The sequence below is a fragment of the Astatotilapia calliptera genome, chromosome 17 (genome assembly GCF_900246225.1).
Source record: "Astatotilapia calliptera chromosome 17, fAstCal1.2, whole genome shotgun sequence".
Classification (NCBI taxonomy): domain Eukaryota; kingdom Metazoa; phylum Chordata; class Actinopteri; order Cichliformes; family Cichlidae; genus Astatotilapia; species Astatotilapia calliptera.
The window spans coordinates 20146531-20161324 of NC_039318.1; the positions used below are offsets into that span (position 1 = coordinate 20146531).

At 43.1% G+C, this 14794-nt stretch overlaps 1 protein-coding gene across 1 annotated transcript in view; it reads right to left on the minus strand.

The window, feature by feature from the left end:
• Window positions 1-14174, minus strand: part of usp6nl (USP6 N-terminal like) — a 101820-nt gene extending 87646 nt beyond the window's left edge. Inside the window, exons 1-2 of the mRNA XM_026148326.1 lie at window positions 13801-14174; window positions 1494-1600 (exon numbers count right to left, since the gene is read on the minus strand). Of these exons, the coding sequence (XP_026004111.1) occupies window positions 1494-1497 (4 nt within the window). The 5' untranslated portion in view covers window positions 1498-1600; window positions 13801-14174. The remainder of the gene's footprint in view (window positions 1-1493; window positions 1601-13800) is intronic.
• Between the last annotated feature and the right edge of the window lie 620 nt (window positions 14175-14794).

The window sequence follows — 14794 nt, forward strand, 5'->3', positions numbered from 1 at the left end:
GACCTGATATCAAAGAGCAAATAAATCTATTGTTGCTGGAGTGAATAAATAAACCGTTCCTTTCTTAACATCTCACACGTTTAGCTGCAGGCAGTAAATCAAGATAAGATTCAGCAGTGACCCTTTGAAGCAGCTGTAGCTCCGTTAAATGAACTTGAGTAAACCACTGTAGACATCTGCTATCATATTCATGCTGCAAACTGTTATGATAAGAGTTTCCAAAGCACCAAAATCCTTTTAATAAATGTCCATTCTTCCCAAATCAACAGCACCTCTACCAGAGTAGCTTTGCATGATCCACAGTTCAAAGTAATCCTCATTTATCTCATACTGGACTTCAGTACAGATACTCTGTATGAAACAAGCTGTTTTATAGCTCCCCTTCCCTTCCTTTAAGGTTTCTTCTTATCGGTTGCCCCTGACAAACACAACATTTGAACAACAGGTGGGTATCTAGATAGATTTTCAATATCTGTTTTTAGCCAATAAGATAAAATCATCTCATTAGTTATTTTTATGCTGCAAAATTATATTGTCACCAATACTGTCACTAAAACCTGCCATAAATGTTGCTGTCTGACTAAATGTAGTCAAATTGGCAATTACATACTGTTTCAGACAACACTGCAATTAACTGTGTCATTAGTCATTGTGGTTTTTCAGCTGAGTTGATCTGATCCAAGTTCGCTTGGACATTATCTCAGGATAGTGGTGCAGAAGAGAAGTCGTCTTTATCGTTGTATTATAAGAGTATTTATTAAAATATCAATATTTGACGTCCCTGTATCGATACACAAAAGCGCTTCAATTCGACTACCAAAATGGGAGATAAAGCGGGTCAATTGCCAACTTTTGTCACTCAAAGTCTCTACTCTGGAGTCTATTTGTCTTTCATCTGTATCATGCATCACGTATGTCCAGCAGAAGACAAACTACATTCTGTGTGACAGTGATCAGCTGTGTATATACGGTGCACCGTATGAGCACGTGTGTGCGTGCGTACAGGTAGGAACATATTAACAGAAAATCCTGTACTCGCTGGATGACTCACACTGAGCTGACATGTGGGGCCGAGCCATTGCAGTCACATGACCACACAGCAGAACAGCGCACACGCACGCACACACGCGCACACACTGTGCATTGAGTTGACTCCCCCTCCCGCTCCAGTCGCCCTCCCATCATGCTTTGCAGAGTGACTGATGAGGAATGAGGTGGCTAGGGTTGCAGCACTTGCTCCTCTGTGCTTCTAGCATCACGGATAGAAAAAGTCCTACACATCGCATCTTCATATGAAAACTATCCTGACCATGAAGGCCTGTAAATTCTCCCACTTGATTGTCTCTAACTGGTGTTCATGATGTCAAACTCTAAAGCCACCAATCCAGCATTAGAAAAGTAAAATAAATAAATAAAATAATAACACAGCAACGAAAGTGAAAGGGTGAGCAAACAAGCAGCCGATCGATAATAAACAACTGGCTGGAACTTACTCATGGTGGGAGTCCAGCGGTGGGGGGCAGGGCGAGGCCCAAGTAGGGCGTGGCTTTGAACAGGTGAGGCTATTCTCAGCTGGGTCTTTCTTAAAGGCACTCATGACCTGAAGGGGAGGAAAAGACAAAAACATCAGTCGGGAGTAATATTACATTTGAGAATTTACCAAGAAGAAAACTGCAAATATGACCACAAAAAGGCTTCGAAATAAAGAGTCTAAACCCAACAGTGGCCTGTACAGGAGCTACACCCTCGATTTATATCCATATCTGTGGTTTGGAAGTGTTGGGATTTTTCTTTGAACTGATCTGTTGTTATTTTCCTGGTCATGCTCCCTCCTGTCCTGCCTTCCGCTCTCTGTGTTGGACAGGAAGAGCTCAGGCAGCTTCTTTACACACAGCAAAGCAGGTAAAGTGAGGATAACAGTTACTATGGGCTAACAGGTGTTTTTCCTGGTGATAAAAGTAATAAAAATAACTATCGGATTGTACCACGACACAAATATTTGGCCAGGACACAACCATTTGTTTTTAAAATATAAGACTTAACCAGTTAATATCCAGGTCCAAGCTGGAGGGACATCAGTCTAAGCAGAGATGCCCACACCTCGCTCTCCGTGGCCACCTATTTCGGCTCTACTAGGGCGACACAGTGAGGCATTCCCAAGCCAAGTGGCTTGACATAAAATCTTCATCATATCCTGGGTCTGCCTGGGATCTCCTCCCAGTTAGAGGTGCCTGAAACAAGACACCCTGGAGGCGCCCAGGAGACATTGTTGTTAAACACCTGAACCACCTGAACTCTCTTCATTCAATTTGCAGGTCCCTTTCCCCATCTTTACTGAGACCCTAGACCTCCTTTGGAGTTTCCTCCAAATGTCTCCCCATTTGCTACCCTAATGTAGCCAAAAAACACAGCACCTTCATCAGAGTGGGGTTTACAGTCTTCCCAGCAACAAATGTTTGTGTTTAGGATTTGAAACACTGATTATCTTTGTCTTAGGATTTCATAATCAAAACAGTAACTTTAAAGGGGCTCCAACTGCTAAAGAAATAAAACGAATATAAATATAATATAAACAAACTGACATATTCTGCCTCCAATCAATCCAATATACACATATGTGATTGATTTTAGGTGTGGGAGCTGGTCGTTAACATTTTCACCGGTGTGGGTCAGTTAACGGCTTTGGTTTTGTGTACATGTGTGTGAGAGTGTCGATCAGTCCAGGCCGGTCATTGGGCTAAATAACAGTAATGTGATGGCACCACGCGGTAATAACGGGTAATTTGATCACTCTGCAGATGCCTGCAGGCAGTGGAGGGAGTATCAGGCAGGAAAGGAGGGGGGGGGGGGGCAGATGATGGAGAAATGAAGTCCCCTCCCCCGGTTTAAAATGTTGGTGTGAGCAGAAGTGCTGCAGACGTGGAGGATCCAATATCCTCGAGAAAAGCAGCACAGGTCAGCAGAACAGTTCAGCAGCAGAGGGATCTGCAATTAAGCAGCACAGCAGCAAACCCTGCAGATGCATTCATAGTAAAGACGGGCTCTTAAGCATCGTTATCACAGACACCGAGTTTACTATCCACCAGTTACAGTGTACATCCATGTCTGTCTAGATTTCATATTTGACCGCCCACCCATCCATAACCATGTATCCAGTCTGGGTCACCAGGTCACTGGGGTTGCACTTTCCAGGAATCCCTCTCCCAATCCTCCAGTTCCTCAGCTGGTTCTGACTCTGGTCCCTTCTTGAATGACTTGAGTTCGCCAGACACTTTGAAGGATTCTCATATCCAGTTTTTTATCCCTAACTAATTGAAAATAAATTGAAACAATGTTATTTATATAACTCAAAACCACAACAACTGTCACCTCAAGCTGCTTAATACTATAAGGTAAAGATCCCAGAATAATAGATAGAACACCCCAACAATCAGACAAATCTCGATGAGCAAGCACTTAGCAACAGTGGGAAGGAAAAACTCCCTTTTAACAGGAGAGGCAGCCAACTGCCGTAACTGGCTGGGAGTGAGGGGAAGGACACAGGACGAAGACACGCTGTGGAAGAAGCCAGAGATTAATAACAACTGGTCCTGTCACTATTTAATCTATTTATGTAACCCCTTAAGTGCAAGTGAAAACCTGGCCAAATTTGAAGATGTTCGCGCCAAAGATGGGGCGCCCGTGACCTTAGCGCCATCTCAGCCTGGCAATAAAACCCCTCCAGGCACGCCTTCCACCAGTGCAGAGGTATTATAAACAGCCATCCGTATTAAAATACCACTCTGCAGACTGTGCACCATGTCATTTTCCAATATCTACCACTTACACTGGATGCACAGTAAATACAGAAGCAGCCAACACATTGGAAAACAGGTGACAGATGCTGCTGGTACGTCAGATGTTTCAGAAAAAATACATGTGAGGACCTGATGCACGTCAATGCAGCAACATTTAAAGGTTTCAGCAAGAGTTTAAACTACAAACATGTCACCCTCCAGCCATTTTAGGGGGGTGGTGAATCTGCAAGAGTGCCAGAGAGGAAGTGAGATCTCACAGGGTTTCAGACAGACAGTCTTAGCTCTGAGGCTTTGACATGGGATTAGAGCCACCATATGTTCACCTCTGCTAGTTATCAGCACTGAGCAAACAGAGCTGCACTGCATGGAGCTAATCAAACACAGTCACAGAGGACTGTGGGCTGATTCAGTGATACCAAGCACCATCCAGAGGTCACAAGGTCGGGTTTGTTTAGGCAATGTTTGTGCCCCGATGAGCTCAACTGAAGTGATTTGATTACACATTTAAAAACTGATTACAAAGCAGCAGGATGTAGCAAATGTGGTGCTGCTGTTTCCACCACTTTAGTTGCCAGATTATTAAACCTAATGCAGAAGCAACTTACTGATTATTCAATCACTGCCAGAAACTGCAGTTCCTCTTAAGTCCACATGAGGCCGGCTCCTAAAGTGAGTCAATCCCCAAAGACTGCCATGTTTAAAAGACCAAATTTACAGCCGACAAAAACATGTTTACAGCCTGATAGAAGAAACGCTTTCGGTCTTTCAGGCCAGCTTCATAACATCTCTGCCGGATGCTGAATTGTTTTATAACTCTTCCCTTTTACATTACGCTAAACCTTAAAATTCTGTATACTTAAGTGCACGGCTGCTGTCAGTGACACGTGGATGTCTTTGTCTCATTCGATGTGGGGATGCACCAAAGACACTCTAAAGGGGTCACATAGAGAAAGAGAGTAGCAGCAGTGTAGTTAATTAATCACACTAATTAATGTTAATGAAAGTGTCAGGACTATTAAATAAGTGAACACCAAGTTAAAACACTAAGAATACGGCTTTATACGTGGAGGTGGGTAAAGAAGTCGGCTCCTCAGATTTTAAAATGTAGTTTGAAGCCAACATTAGCATCTGATATTATATTACAATAAATTATGAAGGAAACTTACTATTCAAGCTAGCTGGCCAGCATTTGCATGAGCAGGTAAGTTTCTGGCGACGACCAAAACGTGTATGTGTGTTAATAAACTACATGTGTGGCACTTGACGTGAACACAAGGATATTAAAACCCTCAAATACAGACTAAGAAAGACATTTTTAAACCTAATATGATTCCACTACCCTACAATAAAATTAACCATTGCCTTAAGGCCCAATTATCACCGATGCAGATGTCTTTTGTATGAGGCTCACTCAATCAAATAAAACCTACATTTATTTTTGTGCTACTTTAGAAAAGCATATGTGAGCACATCTCCTTCCATTTAAAACTTTTAAAAGTTTGCATAGACACCTTGATAGCAAGCAAATGAGAGAAGGAAGTCCAATATTCACCCTCCTCCTCCCTCCACTTTGCTTTTATATGTTTTTTTTATATGCTTAACTGGTTCCAACAGCTACTTGCTAACTGTGTCTGTGTGCCGTCTGGAGCTGAGTACATGCAGTGCTGGGTTTATCAGAGCTGAAATAACAAGTCGTGCAGTTGTTCAGTGCGGGACTTTTCGACTCTCACAGCTGAAAATGAGATACTTTTATTCTAAACTGCTCCGACTTTCCAAATTTAATAAAAACTGCACACAAAAGCACTCAAACCACCATGCCAGCCAAGAAACAAGACCTCTTCTGTTCTCTGTTATAAACTCAGCAGGCCAGCAGCTGTGAAGGATGTGTAACTGCTGTTATGATGTGTTAAAGAGTAACTGTGCAGTCTCACAGTGGTTAGGCATCTCTGAAGTGAATTAAAAACCTACTGACATGAAAACAATCCAAACCAACACTGCAGAGAACAAGCGGCTGGCGGCAAACGGAGTCCAAAACGAGCCGTCTCGGCCTTCATAATCCCACACTGCCAACACTGGTGTGTTTGCTGGACATCAGGTTAGCCAATGTCGTTTTCTTCTCCCCACACACACACATACGCGCACACACATGCACACAGGCCAGAGGGCAGCTCAGCATCTGCTGGTATGTTGTGTTTTGCTGCTCTGAAGCTGGGCTCCAAAAGGAGGAGAGTGCGTTGGGCTGAGCCAGCAGGGATCGGTGGCCAATAAAGACGAGCAGCAGCAGCTCGGTTGCCAAGGCCTGAATAGCAGTGAGGGAATGTTGGAAACCTGTGTGTGGGTGAGCCGCCTGGTGTGCCAAGTAAGTCGAATTCAGCTCTGCTGTGTTCAGAAAGCCTTATCAAAATTCAGCTGATATGTGAATCAGCCGACATCAAAACAGGTGACAGGTGAAGTGAAGAAGACTGCCCGTCTTAAACTTTAAGTGCAAAGAAACACCAAGCAGCAATCCTCTGGGGCTGTGAAACTGCAGTTAAAGGCCACTTGAGGCTCTCTCCAGAATCAAGTCAATCCCCATAGACCCCCATGTTAAAATATCCACTAAATTACAACACAAACTGTTGTGGCTTTTATGTGACATTTCCTGTGAGTTGTAGCTGACTGGTGCTTGTGGGTTTGTGCCGTTTGTGCCTCTTACAGCACTGTAACGGCTGATTCGTAAGGGACAATCAGCTGAAGAAGTCTGTGGTTCCATTTTGGAGGGCTATATTGTTTTAGCAGATATCTGAATCTCACCAATGCGTCTGTACAGTTTATGATCTAGCTCAGGGGTGGGCAACTCCAGGCCTCGAGGGCCGGTGTCCTGCAGGGTTTAGATATCACCCTGGGTCAACACACCTGAATCACATGATTAGTTCGTTACCAAGCCTCTGGAGAACTTCAGGACATGTTGAGGTCATTTAGCCATTTGAATCAGCTGTGTCGGATCAAGGACATCTAAAACCTGCAAGACACCGGCCCTCGAGGCCTGGAGTTGCCCACTCCTGAGCTAGCTACATCATACATACACATATCTATGATCTACATCTGTGATGATCTTTGTTATTTAATTTATCTTGAGCACACCCCTCATAAAAATGTCACTCCCCAATGGCTACAGCCTCCCCTCTTGCCACAACACAAAACTTCTCAGCTGGAACGTGACACAAAGCTCAAGGTATTGAGCCCAGATCCTAGTCCAACTGAGCATGCTCAACTTCCAAAGACCCTCCATCTCAAATCATCACACTATAAACTCTAAGGTCCTGGTCCATTCCCAGGTGGGTACACAATATTACTCCGGTGGTTTTAATAGTGTGGCAGATTTGCAGTACTTGTCTTCCTCCCTGTTAAATGAAAGGATAAATCACCCAGTTAGCTTAAAAGCTGAGCCTGGCTCTTTCCAAAGAAAATAAAAGGCACTTACCAGCACCTATCAAACCACAACATCTCTTCACACATCACACTGTGCTTTTGCAGGGATTAAAAAGGGAGATAAATATGATAATTAATGAAGTTTAGTGGCACCGTTTAGCAGACCTTGTCCCCTTTGGATGGAGTCAGGCTAGCTGCTGCCAGTCTCTTTGCTAACCTAATCTAAGTGACGGCTGGCATAGTGTTACCTTTACAGAGAGAGAGAGAGATTGATCTGCTTACTGAACTGTCAGTAAAAACTGAGATTGAATCCATTTCTCAGTAAATGAAAACAATCAACAAATTGATGAACAGAGAAAAAATATGAAAACTATTTGTTTTTAAAAAATGGTGGTAAATTTAATATCCTGAGATTAATTGGTTTAATAAGATGAATTAATTGTGGGATCATTTAACAATAAACATAAATGATAATTGTCATGAAACCATCACTATAATCATGTTTCCCTTGGCCGTCAGATTTACTGTACAATACTCTGACTATTTGAGATGCAATACTTCAATAAAAAGTCATAAAACTTAGGGCAATACTCAAGCAGCATAAAAGGAGGAAACTTAAATACAGCCTTCAAATGTAGCCCAACTCTTTTCTCTCGGCTACCTGTTTGCACAACCACACCCACACAGCGGGAGAAACATGGTAAGGGTCGGCTTTAAAACTGCAAACACACAGAGACGTGCTGCATGTGGCCGAGAGGCACAGGCCTGCTAAAGGCTCTGCTGCTATGTTACAGAGTTTCAGTTGGACAAAACCTTCTCAAGTTTGTGGAGCCACCTGACGCCACGCAGGCTGGTAAATACACTGCCCTTTCAACAGGAAAACACACACACACACACGCGCACGCACGCACAAACACACAATGTTTTCAATTGTTTCTGAAGAGGCACTGCAGATGCTCTTACAGAGGTAGAAAAGAAGGAGATGAACTAATTTGTGCTTGTTGACCCCACGCTTTTCCATTTCCTGTCTCTGAGCCACACATCCAACAGCAGCCTCCAACTCAGTCCCTGGCAGCATATTTATTTATTTGGACCAATATGGAGATTATGGTTAGACTGAGGAAAATATAATAAACTTTGCTCCAGAATATGGGTGCTAAACTGCCCTGGATATTTGTCAGCAAGATAACAGCAGATAATTCTTAACCTAAACTAATTGCAGCAGCATATTTTGACCAGTTCTGAACCAAATGCTCTTCTCTAGCAGAGTCTATGAATAAAGATATTCTTCTGGAAAGTCTTGTATTAACAAGCTGTAGATCAGAGAACAAGGTGCTTCTGTGTTGACCGCCGCTGATGTTGTTTTAGTCATCATTTAGCTTAACACAATATCTGCAAGATGAAGCATAATCACCAAATCTCTGATTTTGTTCACGAGTGAGGCAAGAATCGACCATGTTTGTGGTGAAGAGATGGCTTATTTACCAGTCAATCTACCCTCACCTATGGTCATGAGCTCAGGTAGTGATTGAAAGAATGAGGTCACGAATACAAGCAAAGAAAAGGAGTTCCTTTAAAGCAGGGCTGTCGAACTCCAGGCCTCGAGGGCCGGTGTCCTGCAGGTTTTCGATATCACCCTGGGTCAGCACCTGAATCACATGATTAGTTCATTACCAGGACTCTGGAGAACTTCAAGACATGTTGAGGAGGTAATTTAGCCATTTAAATCAGCTGTTTGGATCAAGGACGCATCTAAAACCTGCAGGACACCGGCACTCGAGGCCTAGAGTTCAACACCTGTGCTTTAAAGGGTGGCTGGGCTGTCCCTTAGATACAGGGTTAGGAGTTGGGACATTCAAGAGGGACTCGGAGTAGAGCCACTGCTCCTCCACAGCTAAGGTGGTTCAGGGATCTGGTTAGCATACTTCCTGGACACCTTCTTGGCAAGGCATTTCAGGCATGTCCTACCAGAAGAAGGCCCGGAGGTAGACCCAAGACACTTCAACATGCGTAGACCACCAACCCTCCCATTATTAAACGACTTGCTGCACCTCCTGAGCCACAGTCACCCAGTAGTTTTGCAATCATGCAAAATTCCTCTAGTAGAGTACAAGAACAAAGTGGAGCTGGAAAAGGGCATAAGAGGTTCCCTTCAAAGCAGCTGTAGACACAGTAGCAGTTAGAACTCTGTAACGAGAGTAAAAACATGTTTTGGTGCTCTTTTTGTTGTCTGATTGTGAAAGAAATGAGGGGAAAATACAGACAACTAAGATTAGAAGGGTACCTCGTATGCAGAAGGTCTCTAAAATGCCACACAGTGCAGCAGCTCTGTAGAAAACCAGCGTGAGGTTTTGTGTAAAAGGTCAAGTGTTGACAATGGCTTACAGGCAACAGGGCAGCGTTAAGATTAATCAGACCTTCCGTCTGGTGCAGCAATGAACTTCTACCCTGCTGAAGAGTCTGCGAGCTAGAAACTGAAACCTTATCAGCTGGGCAGGTGATGCTTCCCTCAGAGTTCAGGTTGCTCTGAAAGTTTTATGAGGGTCGGTGAGCTGGCGGGTTAGGATTTACAGCTAAAGACTTTAAAGATCAACCCCGTCTAGCTTGAAAAACTATACTCACATTCTGTGGAATTTGACTGTTTATTCTTATCCATTTCTTATCCATATGTGTTCACTGCAGAGGCTGCGACATGTCGTGTGTGATGATAAATTAGCTGCAGGCTTTTGTAGTCCTTGTTACCAGTATCTCAAGCTAAAAAAACACCTCCTTGCTTAAAATTCCTCTACTTTGCGTCACAAAATCTGTTTTCTGAGGGGAAGTCTTCACATAACACTGCCCAGCTCGGGCTACAAGATAAGACATACTTTTATTCTCCCAGAGTTGGGAAATTCCTTAACACAATAGACATATAACAAAATGTTTAAATAAGCAGAATGGTATGAAGCTCAATAAAACTCAATATTACCAAACTGATACCTTAAAAAGGTGAAAACTAATAGGAAATAAAAGCATCAAAATACCAACCAGATTACGGCCCAAAGCGGATGATGTATGGCATCAGTTTGGGTCAAATTATTTTATGTTCTAGTTTTTTTCTGGCAGCTTCTGACCTCACACCCTCGTGGCAGAATGACGAGCAAGTTAGACTCTTTCTGAGACTCCTCTCGCTTCTGTGTGGTTCACCAATATAAGCGCAGTGCGCTCTGAGAGCTGTGGGAGTTTATTTGATCCTACCGCTCAGCTGTGTACAGACTACTGTTTAAAGAGTACTCTGTAACAGGTGTCCAGGTTTGGGGAACGCTGCAACGAGTCAATCCGGTTGTTAAGCATGATGTAATTTGCTTTTTCCTAGTCCGAACGCTCCCTCGGTTCCAAAAAGCAAACAAACGCTGAGACACCATCAATCAGCTCCAATAAAATGATCAGTGTGACTGTTCTCCCAGCATATCATCCACGAAACAGAGGATTCACAAGGTTCTGTGGGATGAACCCCTGTCTGAAGTATTCTTGAATAAATTCAAATCTCCTCTGATGGAAAACATGTGGAAGGCTTTAGTTAAGTTGGGCGCACAAGAGAGGTGAAGAGGAGAGTGAAGGCAGGGTGGAGTGGGTGGAGATAAGACTGTGGCGCTGACAAAAAGACAGGAGGCCGAGATGAAGATGCTAAGGTTTTCACAGGAAGTAATAAGGATGAACAGCTCAGGTCGAGCGGTTTGGAGACAAATTTAGAGAGGCAAGGCTGAGATGGTTTGGACATGTGCAGAGGATGGGTAGTGGATATATCTGACAACGGATGCTAAAGAAGAAGACTTCAGAGAGGGGTGGATGTAGTGAAGGATGCTAGGGATAGTAGGGATTAGGTGAGATGGATGCAGATGATCAGCTGTGGTGAGCACTAATGGGAACATGCAAAGAAGAAGAAAAAGTGATGCTGGGCTAGTTGGCTTGTTGCGATTTGCTGCCTGGCTAATAGACTAGTACAAGAAAGATATAAATTATTCTCAGTAAAGTTTATGTTAAGGGTCCCAGATGGACAAAGATAAATTCATCATATGGCAGGAAGAAAACACTGAAAACAGACCCAACTTCAGCCAAAAGGAGGTCTGATATAATCCATCCACAGCACAGGGTTAGTCCTTAATATGTTGCAGCGTGACTTGGATTACTCACTATGAAATAGTCCTCATCAGAGGCCTCATGTCCTCACTGAAATCTTAGGTCTCACTGAGATTGACTCTCTATAATCAAGCACCATGATAGCAACAGACAAAAACACTGTGCAGTCATCCAATGGCAAAAAAAGCAAGACCAGAGTTTCCTTTTCTTTGGTCTAACTCTTAGATGGAAATGGTGATCTATATGCTGTATATCTATATGATGATCTATTAGAACAGCTGCTGAAGAAACCATGGCAATGGGAAAGGTGTGCCCATCCACAAAAAGTAAGTAAACCAAGCTTGATTTTTGTGCCCATGCAGACTGAAACACATAGCTGGACTTCTCGTACTAAAAGCCAATTTAGAGGGTCATTAAACATCTCCTAAACATGTAAGTGCTAACAGAATGAAAAAGTGTTGTTAGGTGAGGTGCAGCAAACAGACCACATCAAGACAAATTAAAAGTTTGTGAAACTCTACAGTGTGCTTACTGTTACTTTATAAGCATTATGGTAGGAGCCTAGAAGAAGTAGAAAGTGTGAGTTGCCATGCCCAGGAATGTTGCTTCTAGTTTTCTGACATCTATCTCTGATTGACAGAGCTGGGAAAGAACCGATCCCAGAAAAGCAACTCAGAAGCAGCAGCAGGGCAGTGGCGACAATGGCTCAAAATAAAAGCTGATAAAGCGCATAGTCTGACCCTGACACATCCTGACATGCTGCTCATCTCAAAGGCAGCCAGACGCTGAGCACTGGAAATGCAGCTCTGCAGGGGACAAACAAGCTTAATCACAGGTTTAAGGTGAAGATGACAACTGTGATAACGAGGAAGAAATCTTTAGTTGATTTATGCCTCGGTTTCTTTTTTCAGTCTTGGGGCTTTGTGTCAAGCGATGCAGCTGGACAACACCTCCAAGGTTTTCGATGTAAACACCGTGCACAGCACAGCCTCACTTGTGCACACCACTACAAATGCCTTGTGTTTTGAAATTGTAAAGCTCCCAACCGAGTTAAGCCGCATTATCCTGAAGCGGGACAGGAGGGATAGAAAAGCACACCACTGTCAAGTGTGCAACATTCAGAGGTATCATTTCCTCCTATTGTTTTCAAAGTAAAACAGTTTTCTTTTCTTTCGGTAATGCGAAAGTAACGCTGCATGTAGTTTACGTACCTGTCAGTGAATGAAAAATACCTTGAGAAATTTCCTAATAAACTTTTTTTAAGATAAGACACCAGAATCAGAAGATACAGAAGTACAACTGTATTGCGACGTTACACATGATTTCCACAGTGCTTATTTAGTTGGTTTTCAGTATAAATAATGCTTTCAATAACAAAGAGTGATCAGTGCATCCCTAGGTGTGAATATACGCTCTTTTAACCGTTGTACTGGCAAGTCTCTCGCTTTTAATTTGAAAACACATTTGCTTTACTTCCGATTTTTTGCGTATTTCTAGCTGAACTGACGAACCTCACTTCAACATAACTGGCCCCTTCTATCCTTTCCTCTCCCGTGAAAACCATGATATCACACACAGTGGAAAGCACATTCAGTGAACGATTTTACAGCTTTGACGGTGAGCGCAGGGGAGGGTGGGGTCATCAAAATGAATGACAGACCGTCACGGCCAATTAGAAGCCTGAGAGCACGCGTGGACAGCCAATTAGAAGCAGTGAATGGTGCTTCGTCTATATTGATTCCGTTGCGGGAGGTAATGTAGCAACAATCAGCTGAACTCCAACCGGAACTAAAGCGATTTTAACATACGAATAAAAAACAATGTGCTGAAAACCCCACGAAAATACTGAAATTATAAATAATTACTGTACAGCTCAAAGCATGGCGGTTAAAAGGAATTTGCGGGATTCATATCCAAAACTAATGGTGATTTTTAAGCTTTTTTTCCACGCTTTTTTTTACGTGTGAGCTCGTGTGAAGCAGGAAAGATCTTCAAAACGATAACAGTTGTTCTATGACTATATATAGTAAATGTAAATAAATCATAATCAACGACAGCTACTTTTACTCGCATAACCACCCCTTTCAGCGGTAGCTTTATTTTGTAGGATGAGACCGGAAGTTGCCTTCTGCTACTCTGCTAGCTCAACACCGGAGGGGTTTGGCTAGGTAGGCCTCAGTGAATACAAATAAGTACAAAGTTTACCACAATAAAACACAATGAACCATTCCCTCTAAACGCAGAACGACTCGAATTATCCCACACAGGCGCCGGGAGAAGTCCAGAAAAGCCCCGGCGCTATGCTCCACTTCACTCCCAAACGCCACCGTTTGCGGGCTGCCGTCATTCAGCCCCGCGGTATCGCTACTGTGTCCACTGACAGATGCCTTTCAGGAGCTGTTCGACAACTTCCCAACCGCTGCAAAATTAATTCCCGCCGCACCGGCGCAAAACTAACTCCTCAAAGGCTCACCTTGCTCTCAGCGCGACAGCTCCTCCTCGGTCACAAACCTCAGGGCAAAGTGGAGCAGAAAGCGTCCATGGTCCCGTACCAGGAAGTCCAGGGCACTTCTCAAACTCCGTGTGTGGGAAGCCGTGCAGGATCCCAGCCAGGTAGCAGCAATGCGCCGCCCGCCGGGCTGATCTGATCTCACCGGCTGGATGCTGCAGCTGCAGCTGGGGCCGAGCCCAGTCTGCAGGACTGCCCTCACACAACATGAGCCACAGGGCTCAGGGTCGTTCCTGCTTCCTACGGTGTCCAGGAAAATCCCAGGAAAACTGTGGGCTCTGATCAGAGTCCCAATCAGAATGTCATACATGTTTTAATCACAATAATCGATCAAATAATCAATCACAGGGCCGCTTGCAACTTCCATATCAGTTTTTTTACTTTGTTTATTTTAATGTTTGTTACTGACTAGGTAAAAAAAAAAAAAAAATCAACCACGCGTTTCCTATATGGTAGTCCACATCCCACCAAAGACAGTTCAAAATTTGCATCAAGAGATAGAAAAAGATCCAATTAAAAGCAATAACAATATGAATAATAAAGAAATACTGCAGGCTTTTTGACAGTGTTTTTATTTTTTATTTAATTTTATTGATAAAAAAGAAAGAATGAAAAAAAAAGAAAAGTTAATCTGAGATATGTTTAAAAAATTAATTAATTAAAAAATGTATACAGAAAAAAGGAAAAGCAAAATTCATTTGTACTGCTTACAAATGGTTGCTATACGCAGTAAAACACACTCAGAGATTTGTTCTGTGTACCAGGAGTGCCGTGGGAGTGATGTATACATGTGTAGTTAGCAGGTATCTATTGTATGTTGGTATTGTGAAGCGTGACGTGAGAACAACAGTTTTGTATTGGATGAACTATTTTGCAAGGTGGCGAAGCAAAGGTTTATTTAAATAAAAGGCACAATCCCACTTAATCCTTGGCTATTTTAGCAACTAAATTGGCCACT